This window comes from Ochotona princeps, chromosome 3 (assembly GCF_030435755.1).
Source record: "Ochotona princeps isolate mOchPri1 chromosome 3, mOchPri1.hap1, whole genome shotgun sequence".
Lineage (NCBI taxonomy): Eukaryota > Metazoa > Chordata > Mammalia > Lagomorpha > Ochotonidae > Ochotona > Ochotona princeps.
This window is the reverse complement of record NC_080834.1, coordinates 114,883,629-114,908,349: the sequence shown is the minus strand read 5'-3', so window position 1 is coordinate 114,908,349 and position 24,721 is coordinate 114,883,629. Positions and strand designations below refer to the sequence as shown.

The following is a 24,721-nucleotide window of genomic DNA, read 5'->3' as shown; positions in this document are numbered from 1 at the left end:
ATTGTATAGTTGCTACAGCATTAGTTTGTGATATCATCAACCGATTAAGCATAGAACTAACATAGGACTTATAATTCCATTTCTAAATACGTATCCAAAGGTTTTAAAATGTAAGTTCAAAAAACTTGTACATGAATGTTCCAAGTAACCCTATCCACACAGACAAAAGTTGCAAAGAACCAAAATGCCCATGCACACATGAACAGGTAAGTGCTGTGCCAACACCAACGCCAATGCCAGGGAATAGATTCAGTCACAGAAAGGGGAGAAGCACCTCAGCACAAGCAAAGTGGCTGGATGAAGACTGCTCAGCGAAAGAATCCAGAAAGCAGGATGTCCTAGGACCACATTTATAGGAAATATCCTAAATAGGCAAGTCCAGGGAGTCAGAAGGCACATGGGTGACTGCCAGACACTGGGGGCAGAGGGCACAGAAGTAACTACTTAGTGAATGCCAAGCTTCCTTTGGGAGGTTGAAAGGCTCTAGACTTGTAGCACGGCGTTGTGAATATATGCAATGCTATCAAAGAGCTTAACATTTAGGGAAGGGGCCAGCATTGCAGTACAGCCGATGAAGCTCTCATCTGTGACTCCCACATCCCACATGAGCCTTGGTTCAAACTCTGGATGTAGCACTTCCTATCCAGATCCTTGCTAATATGCCTGAAAAAAACAGCACGAAATTGTCCCGGGACTTGAGTGGCTTCCACCCACCCACGTGGAAAACCTGGATGGTGTTCCAGGCTCCAGTGCTTTGGCCTGGTCCAGTCCTAACTACTGCAGCCACTTGGGGAGTGAACCAGAAGATGGAACACCTCTCTCTGTAACTCTACCTTTCAAACAAATAAATACACCCTTAACAGTGAATAATATTTAGGTAAGTTTTATATTTTGTGTGTCTTTTCAGCCTTTTTTAAAAAAGTTTATACTTAAATTTTCTTTCAGTACAACTCTAGAAGCAGGTGAGCATGCGAATGGAGCGTGATTAACCACAGGGTGAAGACTTTGGGACTGGTTGCATGTTCACTAAAATGTTCTATTTTTATGTATTCTGTGGATCCTCCAAAGAAAAACAAAGCTAAAGAAAAATCTCCCCAGTAGCAACTTGTACAACATCAGCAGGACAGACCAAAGAAATATTCTTGGACAGAATGAAAATAATTATTTTCTGAAGTGAGCAAAACACGTTTTGTGCCCTTTGTCTAAATCCCATTTTGAGAAACACAGTGGCCAGACCTCCTTCAAATGCATCCATTGCTCCGTGTCAGCTGGGGAAATGTCCCACCACTGAGCTCTATTAGGCCACATAATTACAGCTCCCAAGGAACGCAGTGGAAGCCTAGTGACTCCAGTCTTTCAGAATTAGATTGGACAAAATACTTTCAAATATTCAGTAGGAGACAATCCTACTCTAGCCAGGCACTAATGTCAGTGATTTCTATAATTTGCTGCTCCATTCAGCACCAGCTGAAGGCTGCTGAATTCTTTTCATCTCACTATGGAACAAAATGATTGTTAAATTATGTAATGGGATTTTTTTTCCCTAACAAAAGAAAGGAAACAGCGTTTGCTAGCAATGGGTTCCTGCAGCCACACAGCAACACTGATAATTGCTGCCACTACGCAGCAGGGACACTCCCTCCCTATAAGGAACCTCACCACGTTAATAAACAGTAGCAGAACTCAACATGCCAAGCCCAGCAGTGAGAAGTCAATAATTTCACATCTCACCAGTAAGAAATAATGGATCATGAATATTCTCCCCCAAAAGCAAGTTTCCAAAAAATGTATACTGGGGCAGTAATATTGTTAACATTTACTGCATGCCAGGTACCTGGATTAAGTGATTTACCACTGTTGTTTTGTTAGCTCTCCTCCCTCCTCTTAATTCCCTTATCTTATTTATTTATTTGGAAATAGAGCTTAGTTATGGTCTAGCTTTATTCCTAATGTGTACTATTTAAGTAATGGGTGCAGAGTTAACAGGATCATATTCCCTCAGTCATAAGCCATATGACCTAGAGCAGGCTCCCTTACCACTATCCTTGGCTCAGCATCACCCCAATTCCCCTTCGTTTTGATGAAACACAAAACTACAACATCAGCCCTGGAAGGCGTGATGTGAACACCAATTGTATCAATGGATCTAAAGCTCCCAGCAACCAGGAATCGCAAAATATATTTATAAGTTTGTCGTTCTTCTGTCTGCCTACCTTTTATTATGCAGTGGTGGTGATGGGTTTCTGACTCAGAAGATGGCACTCAAGGCCTATTGCATATGGACAAGGAAGAGACATGGCCGAAGGAGGTTGGTACAGGGCACCAAGCTCATGGGTCTCTAAAACCTCTCTCCATGAAAATATCCCAAGGACGCAGATGCTCATTCCAAGCCTGCATCCCCCAGCAGGAAGACAGGCTGGAATGTTCTGGGACAATGGGGCCTTTTACTTGGAAGGCAATGGTGATAGAGGTTAAAAGGAATTTTGCACTAGAAATCCTCCATCAACACCTCCTACATAACCAGGCCAGAAGCTGAAACCAACACTTGGGACGAGAGAAGGACGGTTAAGTAGAGGGTGAGACAGCAACTGGCTCAGGCACAGTGGGGAGTGGGACCGGGCCGGGGCACAGAAGCATTCTGAGCCACTCACGGTGCAGTGTAAGCGAATGAGGAGGGAGGGACCAGGACTGCTCGGTTACTCAGACATGGCTGCTTGTCTCTATGGGGGAAAAAGGATTTTAACAACAAAGAGCTCTGACACATTTCATGAAGTTGCATGGATGACTGTCACATATTGTTGGCAGTTGCTGTCTTGTGTGTCTGACAAGCAGGGTGCTTTCTCTCGGGGGTTAGAACAGGTGTTACAACGCCTCCCAGGCCTTCCCCACCTGTGGGACAGTATTCAAGGAAAAGAACTTCGGCCAAGAGTTCCCCAAGCACTGACCACACTGAGTTCTCTTCCTGTCCAGGTTGGGGGGGGGGGGGACTTCAGGATTTAAATAAATCAGTATGGTCTCTTCTAGCCTTTTTCATCCAACCCCAACAACCCCCAAACAATAAACAAGTTTTTTTTCTACTTTATTTACTATTGAGAAGCAGAGAGACAGAAAAAGAGAGGTACAGATAGAGATTAGCTGGTTCAATGCCAAATATCTACAACAGCAAAGAACTGGCAATACCTCAAAACAAGTCTCCTATGTGGACGGAAGGGACCCAGCAACCACTTTAGCCATCACCACTCTCACCCGCTTCATGCCCCTGCAGGAAGCTGGAATTAATAATGGAGCCAAGATTTGAACCTGGACAATTCAGTATGGACTGTGAGCATCCCAAGTTGTGTTTAAACCACCAGGTCAAATGCCCACCTCACTGACTGAGCTTTACAGATTTATTTTGAGAAGCAGCATACGAAATGCACATGATTTCTGAGTCCCTAAATACTCACTCATTGGTTAATTGGTTTTCAATTGTTGTTCTAAGAAATAAGGACTTGAGATAGTATGTTTTTTTTTAAAAGATTTATTTTATTTTTATTGGAAAGTCAGATATATAGAGAAGAGGAGAGGCAGAGAGGAAGATCTTTTGTCTGTTAATTTACTCCCCAAGCAGCTGCATCAATCTGATGTCAGGAGCCAGAAGCCTCCTCTGAGTCTCCCACATGGGTGCAGGGTCTCAAGTCTTTGGGCTGTCCTCCATTGCTTTCCTAGGCCACAAACGGGGCTGTATGGGAAGTGGGGCTACCGGGATTAGAACTGGTGCCTATATGGGATCCTAGTGCATGCAAGCTGAGGGCTTTAGCTGCTAGGCTACCATGCCGAGCCCCTGAGATCGTAGTTTTAACCTGCAGGTACTAGCCTAGTACATCCCCAATAGGAACTTAGTCTTCCCAAACATTAGTAGTCACTTGCAATAATAAATGACTATGAACTGCTTTCTTCCAATTCATAGAAAAAGGTGGGTGGCGGGCAGGAGTGAGGAGGAGGATTGAGTAAGACAAGCAAAGTCTTCCCAAAATTAGGAATAGGAGGCAGGGAACTGCACCACATAGTTACATGGGTATCCTAAGAAAAGAAGCAGGATGGGCCCGGCGTAATAGCCTAGCAGCTAAACCCTGGTCTTGCAACCACCAGGAGCCCATATGGTTCATACCCACTTCCCATGCAGCTCCCTGTTTGTGGCCTGGGAAAGCGAAGGAAGATAGCACAAAGCTTTGGGACCCTACACCCACATGGATGACTCAGAGGAAGTTCCTTTGCCCTGGCTTCAGATTGGCTCACTCTGCCCATTGCAGCCCCTTGGGGAGTGAATCTGCTAAATGAAGATCTTTCCCTCTGTCTCTGTTTCTCTTCGTATGTCTGCCTTTCCAAAAAACATAAATAAAGCAAAAGAAAAGAAGGAAGGAAGGAAGGAAGGAAGGAAGGAAGGAAGGAAGGAAGGAAGGAAGGAAGGAAGGAAGGAAGGAAGGAAAAGAAGCAGAAGAGAGGCCAGTGTTGTGTGGCAGTGGGTTGAGCTGCCACCTTGGATGGCAGCATCCCATATGGGTGGGTCCTTTTGAGTCCTGGCTGCTCCCTAAAGGCAAGGCAATGAAGATGGCTCAAGTATGTGGGCCCCTTAACCCATGTGGGAGACCCAGATGGAGTTCTAAGCTCTTGACTTCAACCAGGAATTGGTATCTTGGTATCTCTCCAACAGCCCACCTGTTGTTCTTGACATGTCAGTGCACATGGGCTAGCTTGGTCATGTGTGGCTGGGATGAGCCATGGAGCTCCTCTGCATGATTTTCAGAGGGATATACAAAAATCCAGGCCAGTAACTTGCTAATAGAAGGATCCTTCTTCCTCAGGGTAGCTTACGCCTCTCAACATAAAAGACAACGTACAGAAATACAAAACACGGAAACGGGCAGGTGCACACAGGAAAATGGTTATCATTTCATTGAGCTGAGCATAGCAAAGCAAAGGGAGAGGAATTTCAAGTTTAAAAAAGAACACAGCAGTCTTTTGCATTCACTTGTAAACTAGCATGTATATTATGTGAAATAAGCCCCACATAGCAAGACCCATGTGATCTCTTTCATATGTACAATCTACAAGAAGTTGCTCTCATGAGAACAGAATGGTGGTATCAGAATCCAGGGAGAAACAAGAGCAGGATGTGGTGGGGAAAGGCTGATGAAGAGACAGTAAGTTACAGTTAGACAGTTCTGATATGCGGTTCTATCGGCTATGGAAAATGACATGCTTTATGTCTATCTAATAAAACACAGAATGATTTTACAATGCAATGACAAATGTTTGAGAAGATATATTTCCCCTGATTCAGCAGTCTACAATGTATACACATATTAAAGCATCCCACTGTGCCCCCAAAATATGTGCAGTGTTTAATGTGTCAGCTAACAATTTTTAATTACAAGAAATTTCAAAAGAAAGGACTCTTTGGTTCCTAAATTTGAATTTTCGACCGTAAAAGAGAATGCCTGGATGACACATCCTGCTTGTTTCAAGCAGCATAAAAAAGTTGAGTCCCAAGAATATGACTTGTCCCAAACCTTGCCAATGACGTATCTGGACAGTGAACAGCTTCATACTTTCAGAGTGACCCTGACAGCTGGGCACTCTGAGCCAATCGGGATGTTTAGTGGCAGGAATCCTGTGCATTGGCCAGGCCCACTGGAAATGCAGTCACTTATGGATGAGGGACAGAGATGTCAGTGAGCCTGGTAGCATTCAGGGAAGCACTGGAGAACAAAGCTACAGCTTGCATGTAGTGCCTGGACTCAGTTCACAGCACACACGCAAGTGATTCAACAACTAATCTCAGCAGGAGGAAATCCTCACATGTCATTCTGTTTCTCTAGAGACCCCATCACAGAAATTAACTCTATGTCAGAAGTCACATCTCTGGGGCCCAGAATGATAGCCTAGTGGCTAAATCCTTGCCTTGCATGTGCTGGGATCCCATATGAGTACCAGTTCATGTCCTGGCCACTCCACTTCCCCTCCAGCTCTCCGGTTCTGGGATGGGAAAGCAGGGGAGGATGGCCCAAAGCCTTGGGACCCTGCACCTACATGGGAGACCCAGAAGAGGCTCCTGCCTCCTGGCTTCAGATCAGCTTAGCTCTGGCTGTTGCGGCCACTTGGTGCATAAACCAGCAGTCGGAAGATCCTTCTCTCTGTATCTCCTTCTCTCTATATCTGCTTTTTCAATAAAAAAAAAAAAAACATAAATCTAAAAAAGAGAGAGAGAGAGAGAAAGTAATACATCTGCCTCTCAGAAGGTTACACCCAAATAGAATTTGGGGTGCAAACAACAGATCAAGTTTTCAGACATGTTAAAAATAAAAGAAAAAACAGCCTTACTGAATTTAGGACTAAGAACCTTGACAATTGAAGCTATTGAGAACACGCATACAATCATAGGCTGCTTCTCAAGATTAGTTTAAAAACATGAACCAGAGGGTTAACTACAGCATTAGCAAACTGACTTCCAGCATGTGTAATGGTTTTGGGTTTTGTTTTGCTTTTTTGTTTCGTTAATATTAAGCTCAGCTCAAATGCAATTTTTTGGAATAGAAGAAGAAATAAATTTCACATTTTTGCAAAGAGGTATTAATCCATAAGATGACTCCATTAAAGCTGAATTCAGTAGCAGTGGCAAGGAATTAGATTAGGTGTAGCTTTAGATTTAGGAATTTAGATTAGGTGTTTATATATAGGTCATTTTTACTCTGGGTCTCCAGGTCATGCAATGGGGCAGCTCTGATACTGAATGATTGCTTATAATTTCTTATTTTTTTAGGGAAAACTTTTGCTAATTTCTACTAACAAAGAATACAATCCAATCACTTCTCCAGCCCCATGACCTAGTGTCTACCTATGAAAGAAGGGAGTGACTTACTAATAAAAGTGAAAAGGGGACAGTAAGTTATAGTTAGACAGTTCTGATATGCGGTTCTATCGGCTATGGAAAATGACATGCTTTATGTCTATCTAATAAAACATAGAATGATTTTACAATGCAATGACAAATGTTCTCTATGATATAAGGCAACGTTCGTGCGAAGTACCTGATCAATAAATAGGTAAACATGCATATACATATATTCATCAGAGAAACTGTATCATGAAGACTCACATATTGAGAAGTGAAGATACAATGCAGTATGTATCTCTACCCCCGAATAAAAGTTGGACACCCAATGAAATTGTTAAATATATCTTGACAATAGGATGCTGGATTTTCTATCATTGTCTATACCTACAATGTCAGGATACATTGAAATGGCAGAATGATGGACTTGTGACTGTAGCTGAAAGACTGTACTATTGTAATGAAATAGGGGGAAATCAGTGAGAGGAGGAGGGGAACTGGGGAGGGTAGAAGAGGAAATCCATGAGCCTATGGACCTGTATCATGAAAATAAAAGTTTAAAAAGAGTGAGAGAGAAAGAGAGAGAGAGAGAAACGCTAAAGAGTGAAAAGGCCAAAAAGAGCCAAGAATGATTGAATTTTAATGGCATAACCTGGAGCATTTAAATCATGAAAGGCAGAGTAACAGAAACAGAGAATCAGAAATCTTCCATCTGCTGGTTCACCCCTAAATTGCCTCAAACAGCTGTGTCTGGGCCAGGCTAACACTAACAGTCAGGAACTCCATCCTGATCTCTATCACAGGTGCCAGGGAGGGGCTCAAGGAGTTGGCTCATCATCTGCTGCTTTCCCAGGAGCATTAACAGGGAGCTGCATGGGAAGTGCAACTGCCAAGACCCTAACAAGCACTCTGATAGGGGATGCTGGTGATAAAAGCAATCTTAACCCACTTCATTACAATGCCAACCGTGTAACATGATCATACAGGGGGACTGGAGAAGCCAAGCAAACGCTCATCAGTTGAGGATGTATGGAAAACAACAGGTGCAATGGTGCCTGGGATACACTCTGCAGTGGTGTGGGCTGGCATCCTGCTCTGACATATGGCTACTATTTGAAATTCCAGGCCCAACATATCTAGATCATTTAATTTCCACAAATTTCTCAAAGATTCCAAACTTACATGCAAAAAAATGTTCAATTTCTCTAATGTTGGCATAATTAAAACTCTACCACCTTATGTGAACCTGACGAAGCATATGTAGCCTCTGGGTTGCCAGTTTATAAATTCAGACCTGGTCCAACACGATCATTTTTATAAGGCAGGAACCCAATGCAGGCACATTGTGTCAAGCTTGAGTCTAGTATCAGGATGGCTGGGTCAGGTGGCCTCCAACTGCTGGACACCTTAGATGCCAACCATGTTATTTGCCAACTCTTAGCTCAGCCATCTATGGCATTATAGTCCAGTGGATGGCTTATTCAGCCATTCAGGTAAAATAACCTGTTGTCTTTCTTGGCTATCCCACAATTGGGGAGCTACTTAGAACATATTTCTTTTAAAAAGAGATTTAATGAATGAATTCATTTGTTGTACTTGAAAGGCAGAATGACAGAGCGACTGCGACACAGACATCTTCCATCCTCTGGCTCACTCCTCAAATGGCTGACGCTGGGACAGGTCCAGATTCCAGCCAGGAGCCAGGAACTTCCCCTGGATGTCCCAATAGTGACAAGGACCCAACTGCTTGAACCACACCTTCTGCTGGGTGCATTGAAGTCTGGTTGGGAAGCAGAGTAGCTGGGGCACTCAGGGATGGGATGCCAGCATTGCAAGGGGGAGCTTAGCCCACTATGACACAACGTCAGCTACAGAAATTATTTCTTTTAACAAGATAGTCTAGCCTTACGATTGTCAAGGTGGTATCAAGAGGGAACAAAAATACATGTGACTCTGCACTCACATTGTTGAGAAATTAAACCCATTCATTGACAGTACATCTTGCTGACTCCCTGTGTCTGGCCAGCATGTAGAAAAATAGAGCTGTTGCTTCCAAGATGCAGTCGGATGAGATGGAAATGTTGTGTCGCAGCTCACCTTGTTTCCCAGAGATTGGAATCTTTATTGAAAGAGCTCTCTTTTTTGATTTCCGGATCAGGCCCTGAGCAGTTGATAAAGGAGAATCACTTGGCCATTATCAGAAGTAGTTGTATTCCCACAAAGCGCTGTTACTAAACAAGAGTTTATCTCTACAAGACTGATAGAATTTTCACAGATTATGGTTCAATCAGACACCTGAAACAGCATGTGTACTGGCTGGTGGGAAATGGCCAACCTCGTGCCTTAGCCACGGCAAAACAAGTACCCGGGAAACAGCTCATGTAGTCTGAATACAGGGAATACATTTTAGTAAGTCTCTGCTTGCCATCACACTGTGACTCCATATATTCTATGATATTTTACCTAAATCTAATAAGATCCAAAGAGTCAATCATCACAGATGCTAGTGATTATTTAATAAAATATTCCTCAAAAATTTAACACACTTTCAAGATGTATTTTTGAGATTTCGCAATAATCTATCGGTAGATATCAGGGCCATCCTCTTGCGTGAAAACTAAGAAACTCAGGAATGAATATCAAAATGAAACCAACTTAAAGTTATTTCAACACAAACTTCCAACTCTATTTGGAAGCCCCACATTTGGCATCAAAACAATTTTCATGATCAGACGAGATTGGGAGCGTTCAAGGTGGTATGGCCGTAGACTAATTTTCATGATCAAAGGGAGAAGAAAGTAGAATTTAAAGGACAGATGCTGGTATCAGGCAGCGCGGGGATAGCTAGCCTATACACCGCTTTCTTCACATACTGTCATCCCTTGGATATATTTCTTAGCTTTTCTCAGTCAAATTTCTTCATCTGTAAAGTGAGGATAGTGATGATACACATATTCAATCTATAAAGTGGCCATAAAAATCTAAAGACATAGCGACTGGCATGGTGGCATTAACACAATCCTCCATCTGCAGCAGCAGCAGCAACCCGTGTGAACACCAGTTCATATCCCAGCTGCTCCACTTCCACCCAGTTCCCTGCTTATAGCCTGGGAAGGAGGCAGAGAATGACTCAGGTCCTTGGGTCCACGTGAGAGAACCCGAGCAAACACCTGCTCCTGGTTGCAGACTGATTCAGCGCTGGCCCTAGTGGCCATTTGGAGAGTGAATCAGCAGATGGAAGATCTTTGTCTCTCTTTCTCTCTCTGTAAATCTGCCTTTCAATCAAACATACAAATAGATAAATACATCTTTAAAATACATCTAATGAGATAATACGGCAGGGTAAACACAGACTTGGAAGTTGATAAGTGTTACTTTCCATTGTTCCAGTTAACACAGAATGACCACAGTTAGTGGCTCAGAGGTATTAGAATTACACATGCATGATTACATTCTACACCCACATTTCCCCAATATTATGATTTGATATTAGTTCCCTATTTTGTTTTTGTATTGTTTGTCCAAATTCTTCTTATGCTCTCATCACACAGAAGTGCCAGTTGAAAGTGACATTCGCACTCCCATGATGCTTTTCATAGTTTGCTTCATCCCCAGTGATAGAGAAGCTACAGCCTGGTTGCACCCCCCACACCCCGCATGAACATGAGTCTAACCAGTGCATGAGTCAAGGCCCTACTGTCTTCCAGAGACTACGGAATCTGCAAGTGCCACAGTTAGGCCTTGCACTTAACTGCAAGTGAGGAGAGCAAAATGTGAAGGCAGGATTCCTCCCCACGTAGGCAGGCTTGACGTGTTCACTGCTTGCAATGCCCTCTTCTGCCAGTATCAGGAAGGGCAGAACAACCTCCTCACTGGTCTCCCTGCTTCTGTCCTTGTTCACATCTGGTCTGTTCTCAACAGATCCTATCATGTCAACATCAGCACCTTCCAGTGGCTCCCCTACCTTGTGCTCCGGAAAAGCTCAGCTCTTACCAGGGGTCTACAAAGTCTGGAACGATTCCATCCCAGGTCTCGAGCCATCACTCTCACAGTTCCAGCTTCATCATTCCCAGGGAACACGATGTCTCAGATGGCCTTCCCTAAGGTGTCTTCATCGGGGTATATGCTGACCACTGTCCTCACTGGTGTGTCTTAGCTTGGCTGTTCTAACAAAGCACTACAGATCTGGTAGCTTACAAGTCAGTTACTTATTTCTCATGATTCTGGAGCCTACAAGCTCAGGGTGCCAGTATAGTCAAGTTCTTGTGAGAACCTCTCGGTTACAGACTGCCAACTTCTTGAAAGGAGAGCTAAGGAACTCTCTGGAACCTTTCCCATAAAGGTATTAATCCCATTCACAAGGACTCAAGCCTCATGACCTAATGACTGTCCTAAGGTCTCACTTCACCTCCTAGGATCATCACATTGGGAGTGTGTGTGTGTGTGTGTGTGTGTGTTTCAATACAGGAATGTTGGGGGGACAAACATATCCAGTTGATAACACACTGCAACCTTACCTTCATTTCCTCATTAATCTTGGCCTGCTGTAACAATCACTTGAGGTGTGCTTTATAATTTATTATTTATCACCTTTACTCCTAAGGGCAAGTACATCTAAATTGTTTCATGATTTATTCCTCTGTTGCCAAAGGAGTATCTCTCTCCTTAGGAGTACACAGTTCTATCTCTGTTTTTCTTACTAATTTTATATTTTTAGGCTTCATATCTATGTATTCCATACATTGAAAGGCTATAATTAAAATCTTGCTATATTTTTTTTCAGAAATCAGGTAAAATATGTAATACCAATATGATCATAAAATGGGCTTATTTATCTTAAGTTCCATCTTAAAGTTGGAGAAGAAAAATTGAGAACAATCTAAATAGCTCTTTTCATTTCAAAAGACTGAGTATTCAATATAAAATATGATATAAAATACAATATAAATACACACTATAAAATATACAATATAAATATATACAATATAAAATCTTGCTCGTATTCTGAAATACCATTATCACTGGATCCACACAATTTGGAACAGTGTTTGGCTTAGAGTAACCATATAGCAATTCAGTGAATTTTTCGTTTTAGACATATTCTAAGATTTCTGGAAAATGAGCAAGAGAATCAATGGTTAAAAACAGTATTTTTAGAGGCATTAAGCCAGCAGAACAACTGTAATGAAAGAGGACAGTTCAGGATGGCATGGGGAAGGACAGAGAGCAGTTGGAGGGAGCCGTTGCAGAATATAGACTCATGCTGAGCTGGCCTCCAGGGGGCGATTATCAACTTGGCAGGGGAAGGTCAAACCACATTGATTATAAGTGGGCTACAGGGCCAAGTGAATAAAAGTTGCAACAATAAAGATCAAGAAGAAACCAAAAGCGATCCAGGGTAAGCAGAGCAGGAACAAGGCAGAGGAATTAGTAGCCAAAACACTGAAATCATTATTAGTCGAATGGTCAACCAGAGATGTCTTAACAGATTTATTTGAAGGAAAAAAAAACTGAGGTATATGGCTAAGTGGATGGAAGGGAATCAAGAAAAAAAAAAATCATCCTTTGAGGAGTGTCTAGCTGGCACGAGATGCTATGACAGGTGTTTTAGTTGCAGATTGGAACTTGTAATCTAGAGTCACTTACATATCAGTGAGAGGAGGGCCAGGCCTTGGTTAGATGCTAGCTATATACTACCACATCCAGTACTGCCACTAAGGTAAACTTCAAGGTCAAGTGAAACAGTCCTGGGTTGGTTTATTTACCCAATCTGTAAACTTCAGTTTTTTTGTTCAAGAAATGCTCTATCTCAGAAACTGGAATAAGTGACATAATTCATAAAGTAAATAGCAGGTTGCCTAAAGTATAATAAAAGTGCAACAAATGACTGCCAAAAAGTGGGGGGGTGGGGCACCACAGACCTTCCCAACTGGCTTTAGAGATACTGAAAAGACAGAGATTAAGAAAATTTCAAAGCAGAAAACCTTGAAGACACAATGTTCTAGAAAACGCGGGACTCAGAATTTCAAAGCAACCAGTAACATTATCAAATTTTGCCAAGAGGGTTCAGAAATAGACCATTCATCCCTGACCACTCTTCACATTAAACCAAGAAAAGAGCAAATCTTAACATCACTCCCTACATACCCAAAGCTGGTCATCCATGCCGGGTGGGTTCTTTTTGATAAAAGCACCATAGTATGTAGCAATATTTCGGTGATGAGAATATTTCTTCAACATGTTAATTTCTTGTTTGATTTCTTCTTCTTCATCCTGCATTAGAACCACAAATATTTTGTCATGAAAATCCTGTTCTTTGTACTTCCTAACAAAGTAGTAAGTCCTGTCTTAAGTTTTCTTCTTCCATATTCACAAACGTAATTATTATATGCAATGGCAAAGAAAAGTTTACAAGGCAATACATTGAAAATGTCAGGGAGTCCTATGTGCATGAAGTCTTATGTGGCTCACCATCTGCTGAGCCAAAGAAAACTCCACTCTTCGCCTGGTGAGATCGTGGTAGACAGGCTACTAAGACCAGGGTACGTTGGCTCTGACAGCCACATTTACTCTGGGCCTATCACTGGCCACAATTGTAGTGGAAAGGACGTGCAAAGCACAGAGCAAAAAAAACCAGAAGCTCTGAGATTCAGATTTTGTTAGGTTCACTTCCTTTGAAGGCTACTTTTATTGAAGTGCTTGACTGAAGATGATGAAAGTCAGATGGGGGACAAGGGGCAGGGGGAAGTTCTCCAGATCTGAGGAAATTTGCAACACAGGAGTACCCCGCACACATCCAGGAACCTGAACATGAAAAGCTAAGGGTGGGGGTCCTGAGGATATAAAGAGAGGTACCTCTCCCACAGAATTAGTTCCCTAATATTTGGATTTTATTCATTGTGAGTTTCAATTTGGAGTCTCATCACTTGGGCCACTATGGCAAACCATGTATTCTCCCCTGGTTTATTGATATGTCCACATTGACTGCACTACAAAATAGTGTTTTATTTTTGAGGTTGGTGGAGAAAGATTTTATCCCAGGATAATTGTTGCAGACTTATCAACAAGCATGACCTGTCCCCAAGCATAACATGTGACATGACCATGACCTGAAAGTTCACCCGCTGTGTGTTCCCCTCTGTATCCTTGTCTCCTCTACTGGACTGACTTTAATTGTGTCTGCCTTGCAGGGCCTTTCTGAAGCCTCCCTTGTGTGATGTCTTCTTCCCCCTCCTCTTCTATTTATAATCCCCATGTATGAATTTCTGCATGAGTTTCATTCACAACCTCTGGAATGCCTTCCCCGACGATCTCAGGCCATAGTCAGTCTCCCACCTCTGTCTGGCCATGGCCCTCCCACTGTTTCATGCATTCACCATACTCAGTATGGAAGCATGTGTGTTACTGTGCCACTGCCCTGCTACTTGACTGCCTAGTCCAGATTTTAAGCTCTCCTCTGTGTTCATAGTTGAGTCCCAGCGCCTCTTCCCCAGCAAAGCTGCTTGGTCTGCCTGACTGCGCTAGCTGACTGGATCCGCATGTGCCCCTCACAGGATGGCACCCACAGGTATCATCTGAATAGAGCCTCTCTTTTCTGTCTGTAACAATCACAAGCACAGGGTTCCAGCTGACGTTTGCTCTCGATACCATCTCCAGCACTAATTAACATGTATGTGAATAAACACAAGTACCAGAATGAGTGTCTGCAAAGGTGTGGAGAACCTTAGCAATTTCAGAGGGGATGGCAACAAATGGGCAAGGAGAATGGAGAAATGATAGCATGTTGTGACCACACAAAAAAATCACCTTGAATGACAAGTACTGGGAATTTGCACACCTAGAAGAACTAAAGTCTATTCAATGTCACATACACATAATTATATTGCAGATTAGGTGACCTCAAAATAGACCATCTGTATGGTTGGACTGATGCGCTCAGAAGAACACAATGAGTGTGTGTGTGTGTGTGTGTGTGTGTGTGTGTGTGTGTGTATGTTCAGGCAAGGAAGGGGATGTCACACAAGCACCCTGGGCCTTCTGCCCCACAGCCCTGGGACACTGCCCAGGCTGTCTAATGGATCTATGGAGAATGATCTTCAATGACCTTCAATTGGATGGCAGGTTCCTGTAGTGCACCTCAAATGTCTCAATCCTTTACTGACAGCTCCTAGTTTGAAGAAAGGTAATTATCAGGGTAACTAGAACCAAAGCTGCTAATGGGAAGAGTTTAGGGCATCTTCAAGCAGGGATCAAAAGGTCCTGACTTTGGTCCTCAAGTTACTGGATTCTATTAGCATACAATAATATTTGCTTATGAATTATTTCAAAGGATAAAAGTGAGATTTCCAAGTTGCATATTTATTACAGAGGGGAACAAATTTTAAGTACCTACAATAAGCTAGGACTTTTAACATGGAATTAGTAAGACCTTTGATGCTAGTGTGCCCAGTAAGACTTTACCCAACATTAAAATCTCAATCCATGGGACAGGAATAAAGCTGTGTAATAGGGATTGATCGGTGTTGAGTCTAGAGGGAAGTATGAATGCCATAGACTTACAAATGCCACCAACTCACAGGTAGGCTGGTCCCTGGAACATGGCCAGAATACCTCCACTCTTGCTCACCTTTTAGCAACTGTCGCTACTGGGCAGGTGTTCATAACAACATAACTTATCCTGCTTTCTTCAAGGATTGCCTCAACGTGATGAAAATGGAAGACAACTTGTTGTTAAAGAATCACACGCTACAGGAACTGGAAGGGCTCTTCACTACTATGCAGAAAGCAGCTGAATATCAATGTAAAATAAGCTAATCTGTAGTAGTGAAATTGCTCCCTCCAAATGAAATTTTACTCAGGATGTTAATACAGAGCAGAAAGAACAATTTGAATCATGTACATTTCAACTATGTAAATTTGCTTGTGTAGGTGATTGCAACAAAGAAGCTATATCAAAGAAAAGAAAATACACATTTTTGAAAGCAATTCACAGAGTAGCTTCTATATCTTACTCACATTTGGGTTTTTTTTTTTTTCAGTTCCAAAGGACAAGAGAAAATCCCTGAAATAAATGCATGTTGTGAAACTTCAGTGATGGGCCCTTCAATGGCTTGCTTGGCTAATCCTTGCCTTGTAAGTGCTGGCATCCCATATGAGCACAAATTCCTGTCTCAGCTACTCTACTTCCTATCCAGCTCTCTGCTTATGGCTTGAAAGTAGTAGAAGATGGCCCAATGTCTTGGGACCCTGTGCCTGCCTGGAAGATTTGGAAGAAGCTCCTGGCTGCTGGCTTTGAATCGGCTCAACTCCGCTTGCTGCAGCCATTTGGGGAGTGAACGGTGGATGAAGATCTTTCTCTCTGTCTTTCCTTCTCTCTATTAACCTGCCTTTCCAACAAAAATAAATAAGTCTTTTTAAAAAAATTTCATTGAAGTTTTGATGCTAGAAAGCATTCTTTTGCATGCATGGGATACCCTGGTAGGGCTAATTAAGAGACTACTATATTTTAATTTGTTCAAACTTGGTATGTAAATATCAGCTTGAAGACGTTTTAAAAATCATGGCTTGGGCCTGACGCCATATCATAGTGGTTTAAAGTCCTCGCCTTGAACGCACCATGATATCACATAGACATCGGTTCTAATCCCAACAGCCCCGCTTCCCAGCCAGCTCCCTGTTTGTGGCCTGGGAACGCAGTAGAGGACGGCACAAAGCCTTGGGACCCTACACCCACATGGGAGACCTGGAGGAAGAGGTTCCTGGCTCTTGGCTTCGGATTGGCTCAGCTCCAGTCGTTGCGGCCACTTGGGGAGTGAACCATCGGACGGAAGATCTTCCTCTCTGTCTTTCCTCCTCTCTGTATATCTGACTTCCCAACAAAAATAAAAATAAATCTTTAAAATATCATGGCTTATGGACCTGGTAAGACAGTTCAGTGGCTAAATCCTCACTTTCCCCATACTGGGATCCCATATGTGTACAAGTTCATGTTCCAGCTGCTCCACTTCCCATCCAGCTCCCTGCTTGAGGCCTGGGAAAGCAGTCAAGGACAGCCCAAATCTGTGAGACCCTGCACATGTGTGGGAGACCCAGAGGGAGCTCTGAGCTCCTGTCTCCAGGTTGGCTTCAGATCAGCTTCAGATCTTTCTCTCTGTATCTCCTTCTCTCTGCAAATCTGTCTTTACAACAAAGATAAATAAATTGCTTTTTCAAAACAAAAATCCTGACTTATTAAACATTGAAGTGTGGCTTAAAATTAAATGAGAACTGGGCCCGGTGGTGTATCCTAGTGGCTAAAGTCCTCACCTTGCACAAGCACCAGGATCCCATATGGGCACCGGTTCTAATCCCGGCAGCTCCACTTCCCATCCAGCTCCCTGCTTGTGACCTGGGAAAGCAGTCCAGGATGGTCAAATGCTTTGGGACCCTGAACCCATGTGGGAGACCTGGAAGAGGTTCCTGGTTCCCGGCTTCGGATCGGCACAGCACCAGCCGTGGTGCTCACTGGGGGAGTGAATCATCGGATGGAAGATCTTCCTCTCTGTCTCTCCTCCCCTCTGTATATCTTTGTAATAAAAATAAATAAATCTTAAAAAAAAATTAAATGAGAACTAAGCATATAGAATCACCTAAAATTGGCTCAAGGTAGGATTATGCACCTGTGATCTATATGTTTGCAAATCCAAGGCAACAGGTCCAGAGTGGGTCAGTGAGCTCCTGGAATGCTATTGTTCACTGTAGCATAGGCTGAACTTTGCCACGACATTCTGCATAAAGCACTTGAATTTGCTTTATGTGCTCGTTCAATCTAAATGAATTCACTTAGCACTCCGTATTTATCAAGTACCTACTATATCCCCAGCATGACACTAAATGCTAACGACAAAATAATCCAACAATGTGTATGACAGACACAAGCTGTTACAAACAATGCACTACAGTTCAGTGGGGAATACAGATGGAGGTCACAGAATGAGACAGCTTTGTGTGCACAATGATCACCCTTGCAATTGGTCATGATCTAATTAACCACAAGAAATCTAAATTCGAGTTCTAAAGGTCAGACAAAATTCGTTCAGTTGAGGAGTAAGAAATAGAGTATGATACGGTGATTAGGAAAGAGATAATATTTCTGGCAGAGAAACAGAATGTGTAAGTCTTTGTGGATGGAGGAGGTAACATGTGTTGTCTCCCATCATGTCCGGTGGGTTGGTTCCACAGGGAAATATTTTTGGCAAGCTTGTCTGTAAGAGACTCAGCAGTATGACATGTGATATGCATCAGGTTCTGTATTGTGCACGCACACTGACATCATGAGTGAAAGTGGGATTGTCCACCTTTATAGCTGTGGAATGGGGAAGACAAAGCCACATGCCCAGGGTGAGTGAGTCATGGATGTCAGAGGGAGGTTATAGCCCAGACATGACTGACTTGGTGCAGACATTTTCTGTAGCAGTTAGACTAACTTGCTGTCTCTAACCACTAAGCAAAATCCCTCAGCAGACGTAACAGGAGTCCCAGGTATACCTTCCTCACGCCCAAGCATGCACTGCCCTGACGCGTGACTCCCCAAAAGACATACACTGAAAAGGAGGATCTAAAACCAAGTGAGCCAGAAGTGAGTTCTAACACTAGCAGGGATGTCATCTTTCTGTCTACCACAGAAAGGGGACCTAGAGCCTCAGGGATCCTGCATCCCCAAGACAGGTAATAGTCCCAGAAACCAGAACGAGTTGTCCTTTCTGATGCTAAAATGAGTGTGACCAATAATAATATCTCCCCTTTCGGCTTGGCTACTAGAAAACAAAAGACATTGAAGAAGAAAATCACAATGTCCATGAGGATGCCTATCCCCCAAAGAGCAACAGAACTCAACAAAGTGAGGACCTAGTGAAACCCAAGGAACACAAAAGTGAGTTGGAGCAGCTGTGTGACATACAGGGAACGGGGGCCAATTGAAGGGAACTTTCTGATCCACTACTGTGGCACTAGTTTGTCAACCTGTGTTCGAAAAGCCCAGGCAGTGACTTTGGACACCCCAACTTCTGTGTGTCAATTTCTCTATGTCTCAATTGCAGTAGGTCTCACAGATTTAATTACGATTAGGATCAAATGCTTTGAGATCCACAAATGAAAGATATTATGTAGGATGTAAAACTCCTTTGGCCTGTCCCAATTCTGGCCTTTGGAGGCCTAATATCCAGGGAACAAAACAGCTGGGAGCTTTATTTCTCTTTCCAAAAAATAAACAGACGCTTCAAATGAATTTACATTAGTGCTCATATACATCCGTTTGTTCTTGTGGCTGTATTTTTTCCCTTTGACATGGGCATCTGTGTATGACAAGCCACCATCCAGGCCACACACCCAGCATAGGCAAACACGTGCAGGCACAGGGCACACAGAAGGCACCCAAAGTGATGCAGTCTGTATGGAGTACATGTGGAGTGGGCAGCTCAGCAGGTCCATTTTTTGAATTCTAGGTGCTTCTCAAGTTCTACATGCTGTAGAGCAGACAAAACTGAAGCACTGGAAATAGCCCGATTGGTGGAGGGTGTTATGGAGACCAGAAAAAAAAAGTTTTATCTTCTCTCTATAAGAAGGAAAAACCACTTGTGTTTTATTAGACTGTTCTGTCCAAAGACATTTATTTAATAGGGCCCTGAGGAGAGGTGAAGAACTGGCCAGAGCAGCCTGTGGCCCCAGGTTCCCTGGTCTGACAGCTCCTGCACTAACTCACAGCTGTGATCACATCTGCCTTTACTAAGAACATTTCCTAGCCACCCAAGTAGCACAGTTTCTTTATACCTTCCTTCCTAATACTCCAGGCACTCTTTGAAAGCTGATCCCAAGCGTGATGAAGTTACTACTTGATTGTGAAATGTCTGTCACTCACACTCAAAACTAAGATTCCAGAAGAGTATATGCCCACATCTGTCTTTTTCAATGCTACCACCTAGAGCAAGGCACACTCATGATGAATGTATGAATGAATGAATGGGCTATGTGACTTGAGCCTTGGGCTTTTAGCCCACTTGCCTTACAGCTTGCCTTAGTACACCATTCGAATAACTGGATGATATTTTTCAGTCTACACCAACAACTCTGTAATAGGTGGTGAAGGCTACACCAACTATTTACATGGATTAATAATTAACCAAAAGTATGAACAATGAGGTCACGGGACAGGTTAGCATCCCCTGACATAACTACAGAATTTCAGTGCACACTCTAAAATCTGTTTTTGATTTCTATTGTCTGTCTTATTTACTCATTCACCATGTCTTCCTAGAACTAGTCATTAAAATCATGCACTAGGAATGTATTACATGTCAGGCATTAGATAATATGTTTCCCTTCAACTTCAAAGCAAGTGTGTAAATTTATGTATCCATCAATGAATAAGACAAGACAGGTTGGAATAGTTAAGAAATGTGCTCAAGGTCACAACTGGTAAGGAGAGGAGTGGGTCATGCACCCATGTCCAGATGACACTCCCCTAACTCTCTCACCCTGGAACTTGGCTGTGGGCGGAGTGCCCGCACCTCATTGGCTGGGTTAGAATTCCAAAACCACTACTTGCTCTCTGGGGCTGTGCAAGTCACTTGGGCTCTTTGTGCTTTCAATTCCTCATTTGTGAATGGCAGTGAGTCCCTGAAGAAAGGCAGCTTAGGAATGAGATGATTTAGTAGACATTGGTAGTATGAGTAGTTCGAGGGTCATAACAAGCGCCCGATGCTTCATCCATTTCCTGTGACATGGTCCTTGGCACCATTACTAATGTTGCTGTATTTTCTGCTATGTATCAACCCAGGAAACCACCTCCAGAGAGGAAGATGTCTCCCTGGCTCTTCCGACCAGACAAAGGAAGAAAGATGGTTTTCTGTCTGCCCAATTTTAGCAAGGACTGAGTTTTAAAGCTATGGGCAGAGAGATCTACAAGAGAGTGTCAGGGAACCACTTTCTTATGCTTTAAAAATGGATGGACAGTGGTCATTAGCTTTTCCTACCAGAATTCAGCAAATGGGAATTTGGCGAGGTAGGGTTTAAAATAAGCTCCTTCTACCAGGGAAATGCCATCACATTAGTCTCCCATTTCACTTCTGGCCCCAGTATTGGCACTAGTGGTGTTTTGAAAAGAGGGACCAGGACTTGTGGCCTCCCACTCTCTGCAAAGAAAGCAAATCTCATCTCATTATCCAAGAGTAGGCACTATCACACCAGTACCATAACCCCAGCTGGTACTCCAAACTATGGGTAGTACCAACTGCTGCATACACTTGGTTTTCTATTACACATAACCATGATAGCTTTTTGTATACATGCATATTTATGACAGTGTTTAATTTATAAACTAAGAAATTAGGCATCGAATTTAATAACAATATGGTATAAAAATGGGATAGATGAGATTCCATCACACTACTCAGGTACGCAAAACAATATTTATGGATTATTTCTGGAATATAACATTTAAAATTTCTAGATCACAGTTGGCCATCAGTAACTAAAACCACAGGAAATGTGAATAAGTGGTGGGGGACTACTGCATCCTTCTCACATGTTGGGAGAAGGTTTCTCTTCAAGACTGTTTGGTCAAAGTAGGAAAATTCAGTGAAAATGTTATAAACTTGTCAAGATATTCAGCTCCTTCTCGAAATGGCCTTGGTTGGTCCAGATTCATCTGACATCAATCTTCCTCGGGACATTTGAACCTTGAAACTTCACACAGCCCAGGAGCCTGCTCCCTCAGCCCCCCGTGCCTTGCACATACTGTATCATCAGCCATCAATACCCAACTGTCCTCCTTGGCTCAGTCAGTAAGAACTGGCCTTCCCAATCCCAATGCACTTTACAAGGAACTTTACTTTGAATTTTAGAACCATGTAACCTTTGTAAACATTTAGGGCAGGGCGGTGTTGCCACAAGCTCTTCTTCAGGCAAAGGATCATTTTTCATCTCTATATCCAGTAACGTTACAAAGTTCTAAACATCACAAAGCAGTTGCTTAGAAGCTTTTTTAAAATAAATCAATAAAATGGAATCATGCTAAATTCAACGCTACAACACCCTTCCACATTAACCGAAGGCCTATAGTAACATGGAAAGGATAATGGAGGATAATAATAATTATTAATAAACAGTTAAGTTGTCCAGCTAAATTACTCACTCTACCACCATTAACCTTGCTAAATTATGTAAAATGCTTAATAAGCTCAGTTTCCACATCTCTAAAATGTACTAATAATAGAAACTGTTTTGTAGGTTGTTGATGGGATAAAATGGAGTGACACAGAGACAATTTTCAAAGGTGTTCTGGCACACCAACAATTCCATCAAAGTTTGCTGCCATTATTATTAGAGGCTGCAATATAAAATTTTGTCACCCAAGAGGCCCTTAAGGAGCACATCCTTTTTAAAGACACGTGCTTTAAAGAGATGATACAGCAATGGGATGCTCCTGCTCCCGACTCTCCAGCATCTTTCTCTTCTCTTTCTGAAGGACTTTTCTTGAGGATCCATCTTGCCCAACTTACTATTCCCTGTGCTAGATTCCATAGCCAGGAATCGAACTTAGACATGGCTGAGGAAAATCAGGATTGGTTCAGACAGCAACCACATTTTCAGCCTGGCCACAGACTAGCACTTTGGCTGGGACTAACGGTAAATGAGGCGACACTGTAGGAAGAACACAAAACCTGGAGAAGAAGACAGAAAAACTCTATATCATACCATGCGACTTTCTGTGTTTGAAATGTACACAAGTCAGTCAGTTCCCTCTTCAGCTTCCTTTAGTTTGAGTGGGGCTTAAGCACTATAACTCAAAGTGCTACATGATCACAACTAGTCGCTATAAAGATGCAAACTTATTTATTTTTATTATTTCACTAAGTGCACTTAGGGTGTCACTAATATAGAGAAAATAGTTTGTACCAGGAGGTTTTTTTTAGATTTATTTATTTATTTATTTATTTATTTATTTATCTGAATGTGTGATATACAGAGAGGAGGAGAGACAGAGAGGAAGATCTTGCATCCGCTGGTTTACTCCCCAAATGGCCTCAATGACCAGAGCTGCAATGATCTGAAGCCAGGAGCCCTGAGGCCCTTCCAGGTCTCCCACGTGGGTGCAGGGTCCCTCCCAAAGCTCTGGGCCATCCTCGACTGCTTTCCCATGCTACAAGCAGGGGGTTAGGTGTGAAGCAGGGCCACCAGGATTAGAACCGGAGCCCTTAGGAGATTCTGGCAAGTGCAGGGTAAGAACTTGAGTCACTGAGTTACCACGCCGGGCCCTACACCAGGAGTTTTTATCCAAATGAAAGTGAGGACAATCCTTTCCCACGGCCTGACCAGAGAAGAGGAAGGAGAAGGCCTAGGAAAGCAGTCCACTGACTTGTCTGTATGTGAGATTCCAGGGGAGGAGTGGGCTTGTGAAACAGGCAGCTTACTAAGCTACTTCCAGGAGTAGCTGCAGGCCTAGGAAACTGCATTTCTCCTGAGCAGCAAAGAGGCGCTGATGGGCCATCGACCCTGGCAGTCCTCTGTGAGAAATCCTCCCCTACAGTCCAACTCCTCCTGGATCATGTAGGTACAACCAGAGTCCACAAACCCAGCTGGGAAGAAATCCCCAGCAAGCAGTGAGGTAGGGAAATTTCCATAATGATTTCAGGAACTAAAAGAACTCCAAAGGCTGAGTTTAAGCGCTAATTCTGAAGCATGTGTTGGTAAATCTGGAAACACTACAACTCTAAAACCGGAAGGACAGAAGTATTATATACGGTTCTTTCTGTGACTATTTGCTATAAAAAGGGTGCAATCTAGGAAAAAACAATAATTAAAAATTGATTTCAAGCTTATGGCTTCATCAATTTTATTACAATAAACTGTAGCGACTTTGCAGTAGGTCATAGCTTACAATTAACAAAGACGACCTCTGAGAATTCATTGCGGTTTTTAACAGAGCAGCTATAATGAGCACAATTACAATAATTGGTAAGAAGCTTTTTCAGCATTCCATAAAACACAAAAGACAACATGACAAACTGCAATGGTTCTTTGCTGAAAGCACCACATGAATGTCACAAAGAAAATCTTAGGCTGACTACGATGTAAAAGGGATGATACCAACCATGGAAACAAGAAAAAGCATTTCTTGAAGGGTAGCCATGTTTTGTCTTTGTTAACAGTCAGTGGCTAAATAATAGTTAATGATGAGACTAGACCATAAAATCCACTCAGCACTTCTCCACAGGGGTTCCCCATGAGAATTAAGCTTAACTACTTAGAGCATTTATTGTATGTAATGCATTGACTCTTTCATGCATATCAGATGAGATTAATTCTGTAATATCCTTGGGATAATTGAGAAAATAGTTTCTTAAATTATTTTTTTCTGTATGCCTTAGCTGCTTAATAAAACCCTGTTTAGAAAGATTAAGTGATATTCCTTAAATTGAAAATATAGTCTACAATAAGTAGTCATAATTTTGATTCCAAGCAGTCTAGAAATAGTTCTCTGAAAAATATAAAACTTGACAAATAGAACCAGAAGCTAGAAAAAGTCAGTGTTGCTTGTCATACCTGGTATACACAGCATACAAACTTATGAACTGATATTCGTGGTGTCAGTGAACTTCTGCTGGAATCACACAATAGAACTTAACTTACAAGTATAGATGTCTTGGATTCCATCCACAACCATTAGTTGTTAAACCGCCAAGTGTATCCCATTGTGTGAAGATTGTATTGAGTCCAGGGAAAATACAGGCAGTATGACTTCAGCGGAATTGCAAAGCAAATTGTGATTTGTTCCAATGTTGGAGCTTTACAATAGGTTTCTATGTAGAA

The 24,721-nt window shown here is 42.5% G+C and overlaps 1 protein-coding gene across 7 annotated transcripts in view; it reads right to left on the bottom strand.

Annotated features, from left to right (window-relative positions):
• TNIK (TRAF2 and NCK interacting kinase) overlaps positions 1–24,721 on the bottom strand; it is a 397,078-nt gene that overhangs the window by 129,297 nt on the left and 243,060 nt on the right. For all 7 annotated transcript variants that reach the window (XM_058661109.1, XM_004591298.3, XM_058661110.1 and 4 more), the window contains exon 4: positions 13,022–13,147. In XM_058661109.1, coding sequence (XP_058517092.1) covers positions 13,022–13,147 — 126 coding nt within the window. The remainder of the gene's footprint in view (positions 1–13,021; positions 13,148–24,721) is intronic.